Source organism: Gekko japonicus, unplaced genomic scaffold (genome assembly GCF_001447785.1).
Source record: "Gekko japonicus isolate JY-2015 unplaced genomic scaffold, Gekko_japonicus_V1.1 scaffold26, whole genome shotgun sequence".
Classification (NCBI taxonomy): Eukaryota; Metazoa; Chordata; class Lepidosauria; order Squamata; family Gekkonidae; genus Gekko; species Gekko japonicus.
The window spans coordinates 1,189,346-1,211,954 of NW_015174844.1; the positions used below are offsets into that span (position 1 = coordinate 1,189,346).

The 22,609-nt window shown below is 41.6% G+C and overlaps 1 protein-coding gene across 1 annotated transcript in view; it reads right to left on the reverse strand.

Annotated features, from left to right (window-relative positions):
* Nucleotides 1–22,609, reverse strand: part of NADSYN1 (NAD synthetase 1) — a 54,179-nt gene continuing 31,570 nt past the window's right edge. Inside the window, exons 13-22 of the mRNA XM_015424430.1 lie at nt 19,920–20,022; nt 17,453–17,621; nt 15,532–15,667; nt 14,996–15,102; nt 13,837–13,968; nt 10,438–10,507; nt 9,230–9,358; nt 8,106–8,282; nt 706–783; nt 1–292 (exon numbers count right to left, since the gene is read on the reverse strand). Of these exons, the coding sequence (XP_015279916.1) occupies nt 730–783; nt 8,106–8,282; nt 9,230–9,358; nt 10,438–10,507; nt 13,837–13,968; nt 14,996–15,102; nt 15,532–15,667; nt 17,453–17,621; nt 19,920–20,022 (1,077 nt within the window). The 3' untranslated portion in view covers nt 1–292; nt 706–729. The remainder of the gene's footprint in view (nt 293–705; nt 784–8,105; nt 8,283–9,229; nt 9,359–10,437; nt 10,508–13,836; nt 13,969–14,995; nt 15,103–15,531; nt 15,668–17,452; nt 17,622–19,919; nt 20,023–22,609) is intronic.

The window sequence follows — 22,609 nt, forward strand, 5'->3', positions numbered from 1 at the left end:
GCTATAAAATTTTATTATTTCAGTTCAACAAGTTAAAAGAGAAAAATCATATGCAGACTGTTCATTAGAGGAGCAAATATTTTCCTGCACTGAAGGCTGGGTTGCTAAGGCTGGTGTTGGTCATATTAATTATTTCCATATATCCCAACAGCTTCCAAGTATTAATGAAAATTTTATGCTTCATCCAATGCCTCAGACACAGCTACTACTCATGTTCTCAAAGTTGCAACCACCCAGCCAGAGCACTGAAATAGACACATGTGAATTAGAGGGTCAAATCACATCCCATGACCTATAAATAAAGAAAATAGTGCCAATATGTTGTTTGTCAACTTAAATCTGCAAACACATCCAAAATGCAACTGATCTGTATCATGATCAAATCTTAAGTTTTGGAAATTGCTACTTATAGTGAAAAATCTGCCTGCAATTCAGATGAACACAGTTTCGGTAATACAGGTGCCGTGCTTTATGGGTCATAGCAACAACAGGTTGATTTTAAACTTAAAAACCACCTCCCTCCATTTTTTTCCCTGCAAATTTCTGGACAGTCTTCTGTTCTTAAGATCGTAGTTCTCTTTAAGTCATTGTGTTTAACAAAAAAACCCCGCAAACATTCTTGATTTTAAAAAATTCAGACAACCACTGAAAGACTGTTGAACCTTAATAGCTGAGGTTATTGGATTATTAGAAAAAATGTCATACATCCACAGCAGCAGTACAGAAGAGTCAGACCACATCTTCAAATCTGGAGTTCACTTCCTTTGATTCAAGTTTAGAAACCTGTAAATAAAAAGGATAAGCAGCAATGTTAAAAAGCTCCCTCCCTCCATATGAACTTACCTGCAAAGTAAGATCTGCCTCAGAGGCCCATCTCCGTGTGCTACTCACTGCAGGTTCAGTGGGTGTCCACACAGAAACGGACTTTTCAGCTGTGATACCAGAAAGGTGAAATCCCCTTCCCAGAAAAAATTATGTGCATATCTTTCCCCAAAGGCACCTAGGCAATTGAACTTACACATTTTAAGTGAAAAACAAACTTGCTTTTTGATCAAGATGAATAGTTGGAAGAGAGTTCAGATAAACAGCCAAATCAGATGTCACATCAAACAGCCTTTGGGTGTTTGCTACGAGCATTTTTGTTCATGTGGCTTTGGGAGGGAGCAATTTGAAACAGAGAAGTAGTTTATCTCTCTCCTCACATTACTTTCCTGTTCCAAATAGCACCCTTCTGAAATATCACTTTGAGGTAGGGGGAAAGGGACTAACGGCTGCTGAGATGTGGTAACATACATTTGTAGGAGACATTATTAATTTGAAGTAATACCATGGCTGAGCCTTAACATTAATTTATGAATAAGGAAGCACGGAAGTAGAACGACAAAATAATCACCAAGGCAACAGGGAGATAAAAGGTAACATCTCCTATATATAACATGTATGTGTCCTAGAACATACAAATTAATAACAAAGAGAGTGTGCTGCATTGAGACGTTGCAACAAGCTCCCCTCATTTATGGGCCACAACTGAAGCTTTGTCTCAGATGCCCCTCATTTTACCATGATGTCCAAATGCCCAGACAAACCAGAGTTTGTTTCTTCCACACAAACCAAGATTCTATACAGACCAAGATTAATGCCCAGGTTCCACGCGAGGAAACAAACTCCAATTTGTACAGCCTCCAGCATTTGGACGTCATGGCAAACTATAGTTTGAGTCAGGGATTCCTGAATAAGGGAGACCAGACTTCAGTCATGCTCCACACAAGGGAGGGAGTGCGCAAGCACAACAAGTTGTGTTTGTCCCCATCACACAAAAAAAGTTTACAGTGACCTCTTCTTTCAAAAAATTTAAAGAAAAAGGAGGAGATTGGATTTATCCCCCGCCCTTCACTACTTGGAAGGAATCTCAGAGGAGTTTACAATCTCCTTTACCTTCTCCTCCCCACAACAGACACCTTGTGAGGTAACTTACAAGCAGGTACTTTAGTAGAGTTCCTTTGGTTCTATACCTCATGTTTTCAATACCAATATTACAAAGGGCTAAACACAGAATTCTAGATACTAGGAGTCCACATCATTTATTTGGAAAATTCAGTAACTGACAAGGGGCCTGCCTAGCTTACAAGCATACAAGAGTTGTTTGTCAATAACAAAGTAATATAATACCTTTTATTAAAGCCACCCAAAATAACACAGGTCACTGTGGAAGCTTTTGAATTTTCTAGAGCTCTTTATAATCCTTGGGCCAGACCAGGTCAGTATCAGGTAAGGTGGCAAAATTTCCTTATGTTTTTCTTAAAGGTGTATGTCTATGTATTGTGTTTTGATGTGATGTTGGCTTAAGCTTTTTATGTTGTCATCAAGATGACCAAGGCTAATTTTTTCCTGCCTTTTCTAATTTGAGAAACCTACCTTTTCCAAATTGTCCCAGGCCTAGATGGTAGGGATCCCAGTGTAAATATAAATAACTATAAATAAATATAAACAGCAAGCAGACTACAGTAGCTCTAAAGAGACAAATTTCTAAATCCAAACAGAAGAAACCACAGCTGAGGCTATATAACAGTACTATTAATATAGGTGGTGCCTTAGATAGTAAGATTCATGAAATGATTATAATGTAAAATTTGTAAATAAAAACATATGCATATTGAACAGTTGTTGAACTCACAAAATTAAAAGCTGTCTCATCACAGTAACACAAAGTTGCCTATTATTCAGATAAAAATTACATAAAATGTGGATCCATTCTCATGTACCTAGCTGTGGCATAGCAAAATGAATTTCTTCCTGCTATAGGTCATTGGAAAGGCAAAAGAATAAGCTATAGGTCATTGGAAAGGCAAAAGAATTGGTAAAGCCCCATATGCCGCAAACCCTATAAAATGAGGGGGAGAAATCACTTTTTCTTTGCTTTATACCTTATATAATAAAAACGGTAATAGATAGATGCATTTTTGATATTTGTTATTTGTAGGGGGATTTATTAGCTTTCCAACAATGTTCTAACATTGGAAACTAGTCAAATCAGAAAACATAGGAAAAATTGGCTCTCTTTAATTGGTGAAGGCAATTATAGATCTGATCTGCTTTAATCATCTGTATCCTTTATTACACCTAGAGGAACACAATGGTTAATATGAAACTCTTCTTAAGGGTAATCCTTTAAGGAAAGATTTCAGGCAGCAAACAGTCTTCAAAATGACACTTCCCAAAATAGAAAAGCTGATTACAAGAAATTCCTTCTCCTGAGAAAGAGCCTTGCTCAAACACAGATAAATAATCAGCTCAGACTGCCACAGCAACCTAAAAGCTTGTCTGATGAAGAGAGGCTTTTTGAAAACTTGATCTTCCTTTTTGCTTCTACACAGCACTGGGTCAAAGGACATTATATATTAGGGTATATTCTTCTGGTGGTTTGTCTGCACAAGCCGCTGTTTTTAGGATATGTCCCAGGACACTGCAGAACAAGTTTGCACAGCCTTCAGTCTGGATGATACCCTAAGATTACGGCTGCGTTTCTGGGTTATAAGTCCCTCATTGGAGAGCACACAAGTTCCTACCAATGCTCCTTCCAAAATTTGCACTGATTTCTGCAAGGAATACTCTGCATTCTGGAAACCTGAATCATGAAATAGCTTCCCCATGCCCAGACATGCCAGCCTGCAGTTTCAAGCAGCAAAACTGGCACACCAACCGACACACAGATCTGCCTGCAAGTGGACACCAGCATCCAAAGTTCTGACAGCAGGCTCACTTGGAAGTGGGCTTATTTAAATGGCAGGTGGTACTGTGACTAAATAACAGACTGCCATTTCTACCAGAAGCTGGGCATGCTTCCTTGTGAGCAGAATTTTCCTCCATCTCATTAGAACTGGAGGTGCTTCAGAATATCCTTTCCACAGGCAGTGTGAGTTCAGAAACAGCTGCCCCCATCACAGGAGGATGGCATGGAACTCCCAACATTCTGTGGTTGGCCTCCTTCCCATGACAATTCCTTTGTGGGGGCATCCACTGTCCAAAGTTAATCCTTAACAGGTTGGTGAAGAACAAAACCACAAAATGATGGTGAGTGAATCCCAAGGTAACCTGCCACCAGTCCCCTTTTCTGACCCACCAGACAGAGATCAAGGGACTGAGTCTCCAGCCCTCCAAGGTCTAAACAGAGAAGTCAGCCCTGCAAGCTGGAACACTTGCAAGCTGAGTTCCATGAAATAATTACTCTGATAGCTGAAGCCAATAAAGGGCTAAAGTACTGGATTCAGACTGAAACCCCAAAACCCAAGAACACCACAAATGTAATTAATAAGGTTTATTAAAGAAATGGGCAGTGATACAACATACAAGAGCAGTGAGCAGCAAAGAGAAAATAATAAAAACTAAATATCTAACCTAAGCCACTTTTACAAACATTGGTTCTCTCATCCAGACGTTACTTGACCAGACTGAGTTCAACAGAGTTTCAAAGCCCAAAGTCCAAGACAGGTGTTCTGGCCAGCAAGGGCCACCTGGTTCAGAATCAAGAGGTGACTCAAAGCAGATAAATTCCAGACAAAGGGCAAAGACTGGAATGGAGGGTCTTCTTTTATAGCAAACTGTCTATGATGGCATGATTCTAGTTCACCAATCAAATATTTTGCCAGTTAGGTAACCTTAACCAATCAGGTATGTTCCAACTATCGCACAATTGCACTAATTTCACATACTAGTAAGGCCATGCTCAAGATCCTACAAACTAGGCTTAGGCAGTACATGGATAGAGAACTGCCAAAAGTACAAGCTGGGATTAAAAGAGGTAGAGGAGCTAGAGGCCAAATTGCCAACATTCGCTGGATCATGCAAGGGAGTACCAGAAAAACATCTACTTCTGCTTCATTGACTACGCTAAAGCCTTTGGTGGGTGTGGATTGTAACAAACTGTGGCAAGTCCTTAAAGAGATGGGAGTACCAGACCACCTCTCATGTCTCCTGAAAAACCTGTATAAGGGTCAAGAAGCGACAGTTAGAACTGGACATGGAACAACTGATTGGTTTAGCATCGGAAAAGGAGTACGACAAGGATATATATTGTCACCTTGTTTATTTAATATATATGCAGAGTACATCATGTGAAATGCCGGCCTAGATAAATCACAAACTGGAATTAAGATTGCTGGGGAAAACATCAACAACCTTAGATATGCAGATGATACTATTCTAATGGCTGAAAGTGAAGAGGACCTAAAGAGCCTCTTGCTCAGAGTGAAAGAGGAGAGCACAAAACTTGGCTTGAAACTCAACATAAAAAAAACTAAGATCATGGCATCCGGCCCCATCACGCCTTGGGAAATAGAAGGGGAAGTCGTGGAAGCAGTGACAGACTTCACATTCCTGGGATCCAAGATCACTGCAGATGGTGACTGCAGCCATGAAACTAAAAGACGCTTGCTCCTTGGGAGGAAAGCGATGTCAAACCTAGACAGCATAATAAAAAGTAGAGACATCACCCTGCCAACAAAAGTCTGTATGGTCAAAGCAATGGTATTTCCAGTAATAATGTATGGCTGCGAGAGTTGGACTATAAGGAAGGCCAAGCGCCGAAGAATAGATTCTTTTGAACTATGGTGCTGGAGAAGACTCTTGAGAGTCCCTTGGACTGCAAGAAGAACAAATCAGTCAATCCTAAAAGAAATCAACCCTGACTGTTCCCTGGAAGGCCAGATAATGAAACTTGAAGCTCAAATACTTTGGCCACCAAATGAGAAGGGAGCACTCACTGGAGAAGACCCTGATGCTGGGAAAGATTGAAGGTCAAAGAAGACGGGGATGGCAAAGGATGAGGTGGTTAGACAGTGTCATAGATGCAACAAACATGAAATTGAGCAAACTCCAGAGGACGACGGAGGACAGGAGGGCCTGGCGTGATGCGGTCCATGGGATCGCAAAGAGTTGGACTGTGCAACTGAACAACAAATGTTGCTAGCAGGGTTCCTAACCAATTAGGTGCAATGCCAGCACAAGGCCACATACTCTGCAGCTGTACACAGGCCCAATTAAGCAAGCCACCTTTTCTCACCCAGGGGTCCTTGCACTAACCAGATGGAACGTGCAGGTGAAAGTCCCTCTCAGTTTCATGGCCTTGAAACCTCTAGGCCCCATGACTTCGCCAGCACCTGTGTCAGACTCCCATCTCTCCTTATCTTGCTCTCTGAAACTGCAGTCAGCATGACTTTGAATTCCCAAAGACAGAGAGAAGTTTCCATGACCTTGTAGGCACAAGCCTGGACCAAGATTTCTGAAAAGTGAAGAGACTGCTAGGCCGGCCAGCCTCTTGACACCCCCTACCCTTTCTCAGAATCCCCAAAATCCCCACCAACTTAACAAGGCTGAGGTCCCCTTCTGCTGGGAAATGTTGGAAGCTACATGGCTTTAGGAAAAGATACTGTTTTAGATTGGCAGCAGACACCGCTACCTGGACCAGATGTGTGCACACAGTGAGTGAGGTTGGAGTTGCAAGACTGGTTAAAGGGGGCCTGGAGAATCAACAGAAACAAGGGGCACCATCTCTCCTGTTATGCACACCAAGAAAGCAAACCATCAGGTTGCCAGCATCACACTTTATGCAGTCCTGCCACCACACAAGGCTGAGAGCACTGACAATATTGCACAGGCACCTGGCAAAAGCTAATGACTGCACCAATATGCTGGATAATTAGATACTTAAGCCCTGATTAATCATACCCATAAATTATTACAGGCACAGAACAATTTTAAAAATATGACCCTGCAATAATGTCCAAATGAGCTCTCATTGAAGCCGGCAAGAATTTTTTTGCTTTTGACTTCACTATGACTGGGTCAGGTCTAGAGTTGTGGAAAAATTGATGGAAAAACAATACAAGGCTTTTTCCCCCCCTTAAAGCAGGGCCTACATGGCATCTTTTATCTTGAATTTCCAGGAAGTCAGATACTATTACAGCATGTCTGGCATTTCAGGGACGTGGGAATTAGCATTTTATTGCATGCATAAACATATTATTAAAGGCAACCAAGGTGTAAATCTTTGGCAGGCAAAATGTGGAGGTGTTAACATTCCTCTGTCCAGCACTTTTGCAGCAAATATATTTATATTAAATATGTTAAGACTGTGACTGAGGACCACAAGCCAGTCATAATTATTATGGCTGCTTGATGTTTTCCATACCTTCCAGTGCCCAGTCTTCAGAGCCATATCCAGGCCTAAGTCCAGACTCATTACTGATGGAAGTCCACCTATCTCAAAGCCAAAATGGCAGATCCGACATAAAGCAGGACTTTAATTACGCCTTTACAACCCTTCTTTAGGGAAAGAAAATTGGTTCAAACCTGCCCTATGAAATAAAAACCTGCCAATGAAATTTTAAAAATGGGTGCTTTGGCTGGGATAAACCCACTTTTGTACAGGTGAGAGAGCATGTATTGCAAAAGAAAGAAAGTAGCATGGCCATGAATATCCACAGCATGCCTGCAAAGATACATGCAGGTGAGAACAAACATTGTGGAAAACGATGCAGTTTTTCCACTGACACTTCATGCCACCAACACACAAAAACACAGTTCATGTGGCTATCAACACTGGCTTGACAGACCTCAACAATTCATTTCCCTATTCACATTAAAAAAAACCACCCCAAATCTGGAGGTTGAGATAGGTTTGTGATACCTTAAAGACAGCCACTTCATATTTTGATATCCACAGATCTAAATGCAGACAACCAGAAACTAGTTCTAGAAGCTAGATGCTTTTAAACAAATTGCATGTCCAACAGAGGCTCCTGTACTATGTATGGAAAACCCAGTTTGCAATCAGTGGTCAGCCATGAATTTCACTGGGTGACCTTGGGGTACCCAGTTATTCTTGGAGGCTACTCTACAACAGAGTACGGATAGGATATGAATTAAACAAAAATTACCAGTCAGAAATAAAATGGGCACCTGGGGCTTTAATAACAATTATTTGCTTTAGCATACAGACATTTAGCAATCATTTCCATATAATTTTTTAGCGCTTTACATTTATTATTTTCTGCCTATTAGAGTTTTACATTACTTCAATACTTACATACAAACTCTTTGAGGCTTACCTGTTCATCTATACACCTGAACTGCCAGGACCAGGCAGAATTATAAAGGAAAGGCCTCAGATCAAACCGGTTGTCATCAGGACTGTAGTTAGCAGCATGGTAGGATGGGGTGAGAACAGTCATTTTGTGTCTATTGATTGAATACATTCTGAAGAAATGCTTAACCTTTGACGCCACCTGGTGTACAAAACACAGTATTTCAGGGTCCCAAAGTTTTGCAAACTTTGATCAGAAGTCTAAATAAGAAAAGTTCTCTAGAAAGGAGCACTACTTTAGTTTTATACACCCAGAACAATGCATCCACTATTCACTAGTGTCTCAAGTATGGCTATTCAAAATATCAAAGCACAAAGACAAAATCAGTATCAATTCACACATATTGAACATATTGTTTCTGATGGGTATGTGCCTGGTTGAGAGACACGCACACACACTCTCTCCCTTCTCCCCTCACACAGCAGATGGATGTGATGTCTGAATTAGCGATCCAGTATTTCTGGAAATGCCTTACCATACTCCCTTTCCTATCAAACCTAAACTTATTTTACTGCTTTAACAACATCAAATGTATCAGTTATAACTTAACATATAAAACTGCATTATTTTGGCATATTTATGGAATGCATTAATTTTCTACATACACACCTCTGCAAATATACCCAGTATTTGAGAGAACATTGAAAACTGCTGCACCCTATGGATACCTCAATAGTTCTATCTTAATTTTTGCCATCTGAGAGTCAGGAAAAAATAAAAGCTGAAATTATAAAACAAATTTGTGGTATAGAAAACAAATGTACTATTTGGACAGAAATGATCTCTTTCAAATATATCAAACTTTGTAAAAATGAAAACACTGAACTCCTTAACGCTGTATTGTCAAATACATTATTGCATATTCATCGCTACCAAAATTATTCATATTTAGACAATAAATATGTCCTTGAAAATCTGTTGTATGTGTCAAAACACAGGAATTATCTAATACTGCAGAAAACAGATCACAAAAGTAGAAAGCAGCAAAAACAAGATAATACCTACAATGTATAGTGTAACAGACTGCTCTTTTAAAAAATCACTCTCCTGATCTGCGAGGAATGGGAGCATCAGGAAAGTTCTGTTACCTCTGCTGGAGTACAAATGTCTTTCCACATGTTAATCAGCTTACAAAACATACTGTAAGGTCCAGCTTTGGCTATTTTCCGTAATTTGCCATAGACGGAGAGCTCAGCATATGTCATCCCCATGTCTGCCTGAAATTAAACACATACACACAAAATAAGAGACAAGACAAACAAAAGAAGACATTAATTCACAGCCGATGTCCTAATTCATAAAGAGCCACATTACACTGCAGCTTTGAGGCTGGATGCCCTCAACATGCAGATGACACATACCTTTATATTTCATTATCTAAGCCTCCAGATGCATCCAACTCAACTCTAAACCAATGCTTTGAGGCTGCGGTGCAGTCGCTAAGGCAGAACAAGCTGAAGCTGAATCCAGACAAAATGGAGGTAATGCTGGTTGGGAAGACTGATGCTTTGGGGGGAACAGACCCACTTGCTTTGGATGGAACTGACATTCACAGAGCAAGTTAAGAGCTTGGGGGTGCTCATGGATCCAGCCTTGCTGTCTGAAAAGCAATATATGGAGTGCCAGCTCTCTCCTCAGACTTCACTGATCTGGCCATACTAAGCCATACTTTTGTAACCTCAGGGCTAGACTCCTGTAACATGCTCTACATTGGGATGCCAACACTTAACACTGCACGGCAGTAGTAGTAGTATGGAAAAAAACAGTCAGTTCAATACATAGCGGGATAATTCGGTTAATTTCTTTAAAAACTGCTTTAAATAAAACCTGATTTAAACCAGTACCTTTCATACACAATCCAAGGGTCTATTGAACAAAGAATGCACCCTACCAATTCGGGGTGGACTAGATGACTAGATGACCCTGGAGGTCCCTTCCAGATTCTACAAATTAGATATGTGGTTCTCCGGGCTTTGTGAATTCCTAAGAACTTCTCTGTGCTTCAGGCCACGCTGGTAATGTGCAGAAGTCTGCTCTGCAGGAATGACAGAATGATGCCATTGCCTCATGTGAGTACAGGAGCATTCTGGTATGTGCCCAGTGCAGTCTCCAATATTTGGGAAGACTTGTGCAGCAGAAATACCTTTGGAAAAGTAGGCAACTGTGGACTGATTTGCTTATCTAGCACAGGTAAAAAAAGTGTGGTTTCCCATTGCTGATTATTTGTTTTTAATTGCAAATGTCTGCACAACCATATATAAGACTTACAGTGGGTTTCATACTCACTGCTCTTTACCTCATCTGTTTGAGCTACTTGTCCTTCCTTTAGTGGCTCTAATTCTGCGGTTGGTGGTGCAGAAAGAATACTGTGTAGGAAAAGGAAATCCATCAGGTTAGGAGTAGTTTTAGTCTCCTACAAAAAGAGAGAGCGAGAGCTTCCTGATAGGATAACTTCCAGGGCTTCCTTCCTTCCTTCCAGGGCTGAACATATAAAGCTACCTTATACTATGGCAGAACATTGGCCCATTTATGCCAGGGCTGTCTGCTCTAATTAGCAGCGGCTCTCCAGGATCACAAGCAGAGGAAAGTCTTCCCCAACACATGCAACCAGGGATTATTTAACTGGAGATACCAAGGAATGAGGAGCTGTGGTGGCTCAAGTGGTTAAGACGCTGAACTGCAGGCTGTGGAAGGTCGGTAGTTCAGCAGTTCGAGACCCGGGTGCCGCAAGACGGAGTGAGCTCCCGTCTCTGGTTCCAGCTCCTGCCAACCTAGCAGTTCGAAAGCAAGAAATTGCAAGTAGATAAATAGGTACCACTTCAGTGGGAAGGTAACAGCGTTCCGTGCGCCTTGGTGTTTAGTCATGCCGGTCACATGACCACGGAAACGTCTTCGGACAGCGCTGGCTCTTCGGCTTTGAAACGGAGATGAGCACCGCAACCCTAGAGTCGGATTCGACTGGCTTCCGAGCAAGGGAACCTTTACCTTTACCTTATTACCAAGGAATGAACCTGGAATCATCTGCATGAAAAGTGCTTGCCCTGTCATGGCACTTCCTGGGTGTTCATCTGCTCAGCCTTACCCTTGCTGAAAAAGACTTATTTCCATCACTGTCTGAGTGTGTTCCATGTCCTGAAAATCCAAAAATGATCAACAAAAATAAATATGATTGTGTATGTAAAGCATATACTGCGAATTATTATTTTGCTAAAAGCTACATAGATGGACATGATATTTATCTCACAGGTATGAACGTGAATTTAACCAACATAAAGTTCTGTGTATTGTTTATTTAGATTTTACCCCAGTCCATTTCATAGTTCGATAATTCATTCACACACAAGTTACTGGGCAGCCTCACACAGCATAGCTGTCAGAGGGTGGAGGGAGCTCCAGCCAGGGCTAAGGGAGACCACCAACTATGCAGCTCCACATTCCTCTGTTCCTGAGGCACAACAAGAACTCCTGTCTCCAGAACAGGGAGAAAATTTCAACTAAGGCTGAGGGAAACTAGCTGCTCAGCCCTGAAGGAACATCTGTTTGGGGGAAAGGATTGTCACTCCTTTGAGCCATGTCATGTGAATTTTTTAGTGCTGCCTATTGTATGGTAGTGTTCATTTTTGAAGTGAGTACTATTTGTAAGCTGTTTTGGTCCTGACTGGGGAAAAAGGCAGGATAAAAGCATTATAAAATAAACGAATCTGTATGTAGCTTTGTACAGACACAAATGAAAAGATGTCATTTAAAAAAAAAATCCAAACAATACATTATACACTTCCCAGTATACCTCTGTAATTCAGAAAAAAACTATAAATCACAAAACCACTTTCCAAAGCACCTCCATGCTGTCCAATAGGACTGAAAATTATATTGAACATTCATTTGTTCTTTCATTTATTAAAGCATATACCACCTTTCAAGGCGGCTTACAATAACAGTTAAAACATCCCCAGCTAAAAACAAAGATAAAATAACATCCCAAATCCCTTCCCCTGCCCCTTAAAAGATGCCCACTACTCAAACCCCCTCAAAAGCCCTGGTAAACAGGCAGATCTCACAACACCTCCTGAAGCTCTCCAAGGAGGGGGTCCTTTAATCTCTTTAGGGAGTCCATTCCACAGAGCTGGAGCCATGATGGAAAACGCTCTCTACATGGGGCTGCCTTTGTCGCAAATCTGGAAGCTACAGCTGGTGCAGAATGCTGCGGCCAGGTTGTTGGTGGGCGCCTCGGGCCGGGAGCACATCCGACCTGTGCTGAAAGCGCTGCACTGGCTGCCTATAGCATACCGGATCCGCTTCAAAGTGCTGGTGCTTACCTTTAAAGCCCTACATGGCCAGGGTCCGACCTACCTGAGGGACCGCATTTCCCCATATATTCCCCAAAGAGCACTTCGGTCGGGATCACAATACCGACTGGTGATCCCGGGCCCTAAGGAGGCCAAGCTTGTGGCAACAAGGACCAGGTCTTTCTCAGTGGCGGCTCCTACCTGGTGGAATGAGCTCCCGGAGATCAGGGCCCTGCAGGACTTGGTGCAGTTCCACAGGGCCTGCAAGACGGAGCTCTTCTGACAGGCTTATGAGTAGGAGCCGCCACGGCCACTTACATCACGGCCACTAACATCACCGCGCCGCTATAGAGAGAGACCGCTGGGGGGGACTGGACAACATCTTCCATTCCCCCAGCCTTCCCCCTGCTACGTAAGGTATCAGGAATTTATTTATGCATCTGTGGAACTGATTTTAGCCGGTTTTAATTTTGTACTTGTATTCTGTAAACTTGTATATTGTATGCACTTTGTGCCCAATGTGAGCCGCCCTGAGCCCGTTCGCGGGGAGGGCGGGGTATAAATGCAATAAAATAAATAAAAGGCCCAGGCTCTGGTCAATGCCAGATGGGCTGCTTTAAGCAGTGGGATAACCATCAAATGGCTGCCTGATGACCATAGTTGGTGCACAGGGACATAGGGACACCAATAATCTGAACATTCACCAACAGCTGGGAGTGGAATGTTTGCTCTTGTTCACTTGTGCTCTACAATGTAACAACACACACCTTGTCCTGGAAAACAGGGACTTCTGGCATGTCATTTTAGGAACCCTCCCCCTCTGTTTTCTTTGCAGCTCTCGGTGTGCATTTCTCTGCAACTGAATGTAACAGTGACACTGAATTCATCTGACAAAACAGAATTTGGCTCATGGAATTTTACGCCATAATACATTTTTTAGTCTTTAAGGTACTCTAAGACTCCTTTGTTATATTGTGCATGTCCAAAGAGCACACATTTACATTTTAACAACCACCTGGGGAAACCCTGGGATATAAATATGTTAATAAATCAATCGATCCTTGGTAAGGACAATATTTGAAGCAAACTGGGGAGATCCCACTTGACGCTGATTGTACCTTGCACCCCTTTGCATGTGTCATGTCATTTCAATGGAGGTCCAAATGTGCATGATATATCATGTTTAGAAAGGACTATCTGAATGTAATTGGTCCCCAGACAGGGGTAAGCAATTCCTCACTAGGTATTCAGAACGCAACTAAAATCATGTTAGATGTCACAACAAGAATCATAATAAAAATTACAGTTCTTTAATACTAAGTAATATACAGGAGGAGGAAGTGTCCAGATTCTAACTCAATTTATAACAGAATATATGCAGGGCCAAAGCTTTAAACTTTACTCCTCACCTTCTGAGTGCTGTTAGGTGAAAATTCTCAAGGCAGTGTTGTATAAAACTCCTCAAGTCATTTTTGCTAATTCCACCAATAGGATTGATATCAGCACTGGAGCAATCATACTTTGTGAAATATCCTCGAAGACTGAGGGGCACAGCAGAAATATTTATTTATTATTCAATCCATTAAAAAAGAGAGTGTTGCAGTTGCTCATGAGATGTTGATTAGTTAAAACAGTGAGAACATTGTTAATGTTTTTTTTTAGGACAAACCCTATAGTCTAAAGCATCACATTACTTGTTTCCTGACTGGTCTTTCCTTGCGGCAGGTCCACTGTTAGTTTGTGAGATGCTTTGGCAACTAACAGGACTTTCAGATAGCAATTTCTGAAAGCAATGAAGGAAGCTTCCTGTTAGGAACTGAGGAAAGCTACCAAATATATGTGTGCAAGCCAAGCCCCTGCATGCACCTAAAGGTTCTCAGAACCTCAGAGTCATCTAAGAAACCCTGTTACGTGGCTAATTCAGCCTTCTTATTTCTCAGATGCTTCCAGGGAAGAAGAATTCTTAATGAACTACTCTAGAGACAATGCAAGAAACCACAGCATCCCTTGGGTACCCCATCCCATCCACAGTAAACACCCAAACCTCAGCACTTACATTTTACATTTTTTTGCCATTTCAGCAAATAACCACAGATAAAGCTAGATTCTGTTTATTCAAATATTCAGCCAATTTATTCAGTGTCATGTGCAAGCAATTTTTTAAAAAATCAGATACATGAATTCGATTGAGAAGACCCTAGGTATGTCACACATATGTACACAAAATACTCCTCAGTCCATGTACCTGACCAGGCACTATGTACCACACAGACTGAAACATTTAACAAAGCAAACAAGATTAGAATGAAGTGTACAATGCTTCTCTCTGCACCCAAGTCCTGACCACTGCAGTACAGAGATTAAAGAGTTTTCTGAATTCCTAAACATCATCTGAAACACTACACAGGGCAACGTGAGAAAATGGGACAGTTATCTTTGGTAGTGAGACCGTTACTAATCCCATGCTTAAACAAAACAGTATTTTCACTGCTGCCGGCATTTCAGATATTTGCACAAGCCAGTTGACAGTTTCATTCCTAATACCCAAGAGTTTTAAGATGTACAGACCTTTCATCCACATTAGATGATCCAAGCACTAACAGTCCACCGGGTATTCCACGAGTCCAAAGACATAGCTGTGCAAACAGGTAGGCAAACACCATTCTTATTCTAGCCTAGAAATGAAGTTCGGAAACAAGATTTTTACAAAATGAAAATGGCAGGCTACATCAGATGTGTAGAGAGATTCCAACAGTGGCCATTAAGAACAATACGGGAATAAGTGACAGCAACTTGCAAATCAGAGACTTTTAAAAAATGTTACCAGAACAGCAGTCAGAAAGTGAATTCCTCCTTCCCTAAGGAAGCCAACAGATGTTGCCAAGAGACAGTACAGCATTAAACCGCAACAAGAAACATTAACTTTATTTCAGCTTTAAGATGGAGAAATCAGAGTTCAAAATCCATCTCTGCAATGCTCATACTGCCCAAAATCCCTACACAAGGAACCTTAAGTAAACCAGCAGCTCCTCCTCTGTCAGAGAGAAAAACTGTTTTTCCTCCTGGAACAAGAGTAAGTAAATCACACTTTTACATTATTGTACCTGCACATTCTGTAGGGCCAGATTTTCCCGGCTGCTGCCTCCACATATGTAGTACTGGGGCAATCGTCCCATCACTGCACTGAAAACCCCCCAAACAGCCTTCACAACTCCATCTATGTTTATGTTTATATGATAACTGGGAAGAGAAGCACATATTAGTTCTAATGAACAGTAGTCTTCGCATCCCTATGACTCAATCCAGATGTTTGTCATTGGTCTTAAAGTATTTTAATTTCCTAAAAGGAATAAATACTCTGTTTTGTAGCACACCAGTATTGAAGATATGCCTTAGATTACTGTCACACAAAATCCTCAGTAAAAATATGCAATATCCACATTCTCTAGCCTTGCCACCATCTTTACAAAAGCCACTGTGTTCTTGCCTCCAGACCAGATCTACAAAAGACCTTCAGAACTCTCTCTCACACTCTCATATACATTTTTGTTGTGTTTTAGAAAGTGTCAGAGACACACTGGTAACCCCAGCCCACAGTAGTTTGAAGCTACACTTCCTTTGGCCTTTTCACAGCTTAGATCGTAACAGCTGTAAAAGGCACTACCTCCCAGTTTGGCAGCAGAGTCGCCATCCCCATACACATACCTCCCAAAAGCTATGTTCTATCACAGTGTTCTACAGGAAGCTGTGACTTCTACTAACAGCTGTATTCTATTTCGGACATCTACATAAACCTGTGCAGCGTTCACATGCAACAACCCCCAAGAAGTATGGTAATGGCATGTGACGCTGTATGTATTTGGGAAAACATTTGTAGACATTACTACTTCGGACTAGAGTGCTGCCACAGGGAACAGTAGTGTTAATTTGCAAGAAGGAGAGGGAGGTCGCTGGCAAGGGGGAAAGCTGTTTCAGGTCACACAGTAACATGACCGAAGACACAGAGCCAGGATTGGAAGGCTCCCTGGAACCCTTTAAGTTCATTCTCTCAGATCAGTGTATTTCTAAAGGAGTGTGTCATTTGGGTCCTTATTTACTCTACCATCTTACAGAATCCTAGAACTATTGGGCTGAAATGGAGAGTAACACACATTGTCTGAATCTTTAATAGCTGGACCCTCAAAATCCAGATCAGGTAGTGACAAACCAGGGATATCACTCTGGGATTGAGAGGGGTGAGAAAAGATACTAGTGGTAGCAGGTGGAGTTCAAGATTCACAGCAAGACCTGATGTTTGATATACTAAAGATTAAATTACAAAACGTTGGATGAAAGATTGAGGTGAGGGAGCGACTCCATCTGTAAATGGCACCTCTGTGGCAAACATCAGTCTGTCACATCCTTAATTACACAAAATTTTAAAACCCCAGTACAAATAATGCAACATACAATGAAGGCAAAAGTCACAATTACAAGAACACTACTTGGTGGAATATAAATGTATATCTCAGGCAATCCAATGTGACCAATTTTGTTTAGAAAACCCTACAAACTTCACAGTCCAGTAGGAGTGATCTACATTTGGAAACGGGCTGCTGAGGGAGGCAGAGACAACACTGCCCCAGAGGATGTCCCAAATGCAAGGGAGAAGAGGGGCAATTTTAAAATACACTTGGGAAAAGGAGGGAGAGAGAATAAAACTAAACTGGTGGCAGCTGTTGACAAAGCAACATTGTTTTAATTTGCACAGCCAATCAGATCTCCAATGTGCCATCAGCTGTTCTAGGCAATAGGCCCACCTAGCTCCACCCTTGGTGGGCACCACTTAAGGTGGTGGCAGGTGCCATGGAGCCCAAGGGAACCATGTTGGGGACACCTATGTAAATAGCAGATGCGTGCCCTTGATTGAATATCCACAAGTGCCATTACTTCTTAAATGCGACTAATTGCTTGCAATTAAGGTTGAACTGAGGCCTGAAAGCTTTCCTTTACACTGTGCTTTTTACAAGCTGATTATTTCCGTACCTGCCTATTTCTTCAGCCAAGGATTTGGCTCTGTCATACGTATCCTGAGAAGAGTTTTCACTAGCCATGTAGCAAGTTGTCAGGATGCGTCTGCAAAATTCCCGAGGATCCTTTGGTGTGTAGGCTTCATCATTCACTATCTTATGTACATCACTCAGTACACCTTGATCTGAAGAGAACAAGGGGGGGGGGATAAGAAAACAAAGAAGAGGTAAGCTGAATAAATACATCCTTTCATGGCTGACTTTGAAAGGAATTAGCATCTTTCAAACTATTTCACAAAAATACCCCACTGTGCTGGAGTAAAATTCAAACTTCAGCTTACTTATGCAGTTAAGCTTACAAAACAAGACATTAAACATAGAGATGAAAGACCACCTTCTCTGAAATATGTCTGTCCAATGGACTTAGAAGGTTGTAAATCTGCTTAGGATAGCAATGGTGTTCATTTTGTTTGGAAAACATACAAGATTCTGTTCTCTAGCAGTTCTTAAATCATATGATTTAAATGTGTTCCAGTGCGTGGACTGACTGTCATTCAGATTTTGTATAAGATATTAAACTAAAATTAAACCTGAGAGAATTCCAAAAAACAAAGCTTGGACCCTACATAGCACCCATGGAAATGTATTGAGTTAAGCACAGTTCCATTCATGCTCTGACTCTGTCCCAGAACTTATTTATTTATTTATATTTACATTTATATCCCGCCCTACCCCGAAGGCTCAGGGCGGCTAACAAGGGCACGGTGTGCCGAGTTAAAACAATAACATATAGTTTAAAACAATAAATTACAATAAAATATTACCACAAATTACAACAGATTTAAGCAAGAGATTTAAGCAAGAACTGCTTGCATGAACAGCATTCTTTATGAAAGCATTAATGCTCCAGCCAACACAATTGGCAGCTGACTCAGGTCGAACTTCTGCTTGTATTGCCAGCTGCACAAGTAGAAATTTATTGCAGGATGCAAAGTCAAGTGACTATTTGTGATGCTTTAATAATAAACTTCCGCTTGTGCAAGTGGAAAGATGTCTTAGGATCCAAACCATCAATTAATTTTTCATCTCAACAAAGTGTTCTTTCAGCATTCTAGACTCTGCCCTGTTAAATTCACCTCGACAGTCAAGCACACGCTTAAATCATTCCCACCAAAGTCTATGGGACTTTAAATAGTGTGTTGTAACTTTGGCTAGACTGGACACCTTTTTTTCCAAGTCACTGTAAGAAGAATTCTATACTTAAACGAGAGCTAAAGTAACGCTATGCTGTTATGAAGTAAAGTGAGAACATGTGGAAGAGTGGTGTTAAAATGTTTTCAACAGATGGTATGCTTTCTGTATATTTGTACTGATCCAGCTAAAATTAGTCATGACAAAAACAAGATGAAAGCACTGGGGCTTAAGTTAGCAGCAAATATTTGTGTGTGTGTGTGTGTGTGTGTGTGTGTGTGTGTGTGTGTGTTTGGCTTATATCCCGCCCTCTCCCAAAATGGGCTCAGGGTGGCTCATAGCACTTAGAATATAAATGACAACAACATATAATAAAATCAAGTTAAAACAATCAAACTATCAAAAGCAAGATGCCGACAGAGACAAAAAAACTCCAAGGCAGTCCATAATGTCTCCTGCAAGATGATTAGTCCAGTGATGTATTTCTGTCAAAATAATTTTGTCACTGGTTTCAACAACACGGATGTTAGCTGACTCAGAACCATTATTCTTTTACACTGGATATTTTGTAAAAACTCCTTCTGAAACTAAATTTCTTATCATCAACACCCAGAAAGGGTCTCCCTGAAAGAATTTCTTGGAAATAAATATTGCTCTTATGCATTAGTTTGCAATTTCCCCTAAGATTCAGGCTACAGTTAGAATATGTATTAGGAACTAAAATATCAAACCCCAAGGAAGATTTTTTGTGTGACCTAAAGGCTCCAATACTTGCTTCTCATCATTTTAAAAATTATATATTGGACTTAATTTTAAAAAATTGTCCCAGAGGCCCAAAATCAAATTGTACAAGGTTAAAGTATACATCATAGGTGGCAGGGCATATTCCAAAAAAATGGTTTTCAAATATTGTTCCAGTGACCCACTTTACCAGAAGAGATATATTGAGAACATCAGCAACAGAAGGTAAGCTTTCATAAAACACTGCTTGCCAGCCACTACTGATCTGCCCCTGTAGAGCAGGTTTGCATGATAATTCTGGAGGGTGTTTAAGAACACATTTAGTTCCTACACAGCTACGGTGAGGTCCAACATACCTAATCCATGCCACAGAGGAACCAAGTGTGCATCCCGAGAATATGCCCCAGAATCTGTTGAAGCATGTAGAGGTTCTAAGGAAGACACTCAAGGATTTTTCAGCATAAAAGTTGGTGTGGAGGTATGAAAAAGCAATGCATGATGTTGGAATCTACAGCTAATCTTTGGCAATCTCACTGTCCAGGCACACTTACTTCCATTCCATACTGCAGAACAAACCTGAAGACACATTGAGTACACAATGCAGGCTGTAGCAGAACTGTCCACACCACCACTAAGAGGTAAGAGAAATCCTCCCTTAACAGATGCAGCAAGGGGAGAAAAAACATTGTTAGGAACCAAGTGTCTTGACTCTTCAAAACCCAAATCTTTATCATTCTTCAGCACTCATTATGTAAACTAGCCTGTGATTCAAGCAAGAATTCCAAAAGAATATAATGATTGCTCCTTGAAGACATTTTAGCACAAGGAAATTCCTTTTCTAATAGCATACAGAGAGCTCTGCTGGATCAGACATGTGGCCCACCTAGCCCAGCATCCTGCTCCAAACAGCAGCCAACCAGTTCCCCTGGAGGACCAATAAACAGGGCATAGAAACCAAGGCCTTCCCTTGATGCTGCCTCCCAGCACTGACATTCAGAGGTTTGCTGCTTTTTTTATGGCAGCTCCCTTTACTCTCCATGATTCCACCTAATCTCCTCTTAAAGCCATTTGTGCTCATGGCCATCACTATATCCACAGGGAGCGATTGCTTTGATTTAATTACTCACCGAGGAAAGAAGTATCTCCTTTTGTCTGATCTTATATCCAGTGTTAATACATTTTTAGTCAATATAAAATGCAGAAAAACAAACAGGTGGTCTTTATAGAGACTTGCAGGTAGCACTGGAGAAAGTTATTAGGATAAGGAGTAACTAATGACAGCCAGACTTAAGCATGCATGGAATACTTGAAATGCGAGAGAACTGTGCTGTGAAACATCACGTCACTCATCTTTCATATCCCATCTCCAAAGTGAAGCTAAACACTGTGATTATGGAGGATGGTGTGCATAGCATCTTATAAAGATGCAAGAATCAGAGGGTCGTACAAGACTTCCAGAGACCAGAGTGTTACTAGTCTCTGTCCTTTCTGACAGCTCTTCAAGTATTATACAGTTAAGAAAAAGTAAACCAGTTTATTATGGAGCTGCGGCGGCTCAAGTGGTTAAGACGCTGAACTGCAGGCTGTGGAAGGTCAGTAGTTCAGCGGTTCAAGACCCGGGTGCCGCAAGACAGGGTGAGCTCCTGTCTCTAGTTCCAGCTCCTGCCAACCTAGCAGTTCGACAGCAAGAAATTGCAAGTAGATAAATAGGGCCCACTTCGGTGGGAAGGTAACAGCGTTCCGTGCGCCTTGGTGTTTAGTCATGCCGGCCACATGACCACGGAAATGTCTTCGGACAGCGCTGGCTCTTCGGCTTTGAAACGGAGATGAGCACCGCAACCCTAGAGTCGGATTCGACTGGCTTTCGAGCAAGGGAACCTTTACCTTTACCTTTAAACCAGTTTATTAGAGAGTAAATTCTTCTTAATGGTATTGCAGCTCAATATGACCATCTGTGAGGGGGAAAAGACTCTCTGATGTGTGTAGGGTTAGCACAAAGGAATGGGACTAACTGTACAAGCATCTTGCTGTGGCCCTGTGGTTGCAAGATACTCTGCTCATCTGGTGAAAGCTCCACTAAATCTCCTGTCTGGAACATCTCACCAGTCTTGGATAACAAGAGAGTTCTGATGTGCATTCCTAATAACCTGCTACACTGGGGAAGACTAGCTGATTGCAATAGCTATGCCTAGCTTAAGGCATGTGGCTTAGTCATGCTTCTTGCCCACTAAGAGTTTTCCCACTTTCCCCTGGTACTGCAGACTGTTATACAGGGACTGGGCATTCTTCAGGTAATCAAATCTGCACCCTGGTACCTCACCAAGTCTGACCTTGCTTATATCTGGCCCCAAGTGTCATTTCATCACATCACCAACTTATTTTTAAAACCATCACCCCGTTTTAGAATTATGCACACACTATCTCACATAGCTTTTGAAAAGCAATGCCCCATCTGCAGATGCTGATCTAAGAACGGGTCATTAAGCCTATGAAAGCGCATCCCAGGCTTTTGTGGTTTTACTGATTTGTGCATGCTTTTTTTTTGTAAGTGAGTCACCATACCAAGCACATTTGGTCTTATGGTTCACCACAACAAAAAGGCAGGGAATCACAGCTTTAAATCACATAGCCTCTAGCAAGTCAGTTCCAGTTCAGTTAAATATTAATCCCATTAGAGCGAAAAATAAACTGCTCTACAGCATCCTAATTACAAGGTAATTCCCCTGTCCTTACTGTTGCCATAGCAGATTTTCCCAACACTCTCCCGTAAAACAAATTTAGAGTCCAGTGGCATCTTTAAGAACAACAAAGGTTTATTCAAGGTATGAGCTTTCATACCTTGAATATCAAATACATTAGAATGGCAGGTTCAAATTTATAGCCAGAGAATGAACAGCAAATTAGCATGTAACATGATGATGTTCAAGATATGCAAAGCGACACTAAATAACATGTTAAGGTTATAAGGTCAACAGCTGTAAAGCAATAAATATGTCAATCTAGCAGATAAATGTCTAAAGGCAGAGGTCATTTCGGGGAGGAACGCGGGGGAACACAGTTCCCCCGGGTGAGGTACGGGGGGCGGGGCACATGATGAAGCCCCGCCCCCTGCTTCCGGCCACCCCGCTTCCGGCCCTCATTCAGCCAGGAGGAGGCAGGAGAAGAGGGAGGGTAAGTTGCTTCCTCCCTGCCTCTCCCCACCCCTGCCTGCCTGGGGCCAGGGAGGGCCTTTGCGGGGCTT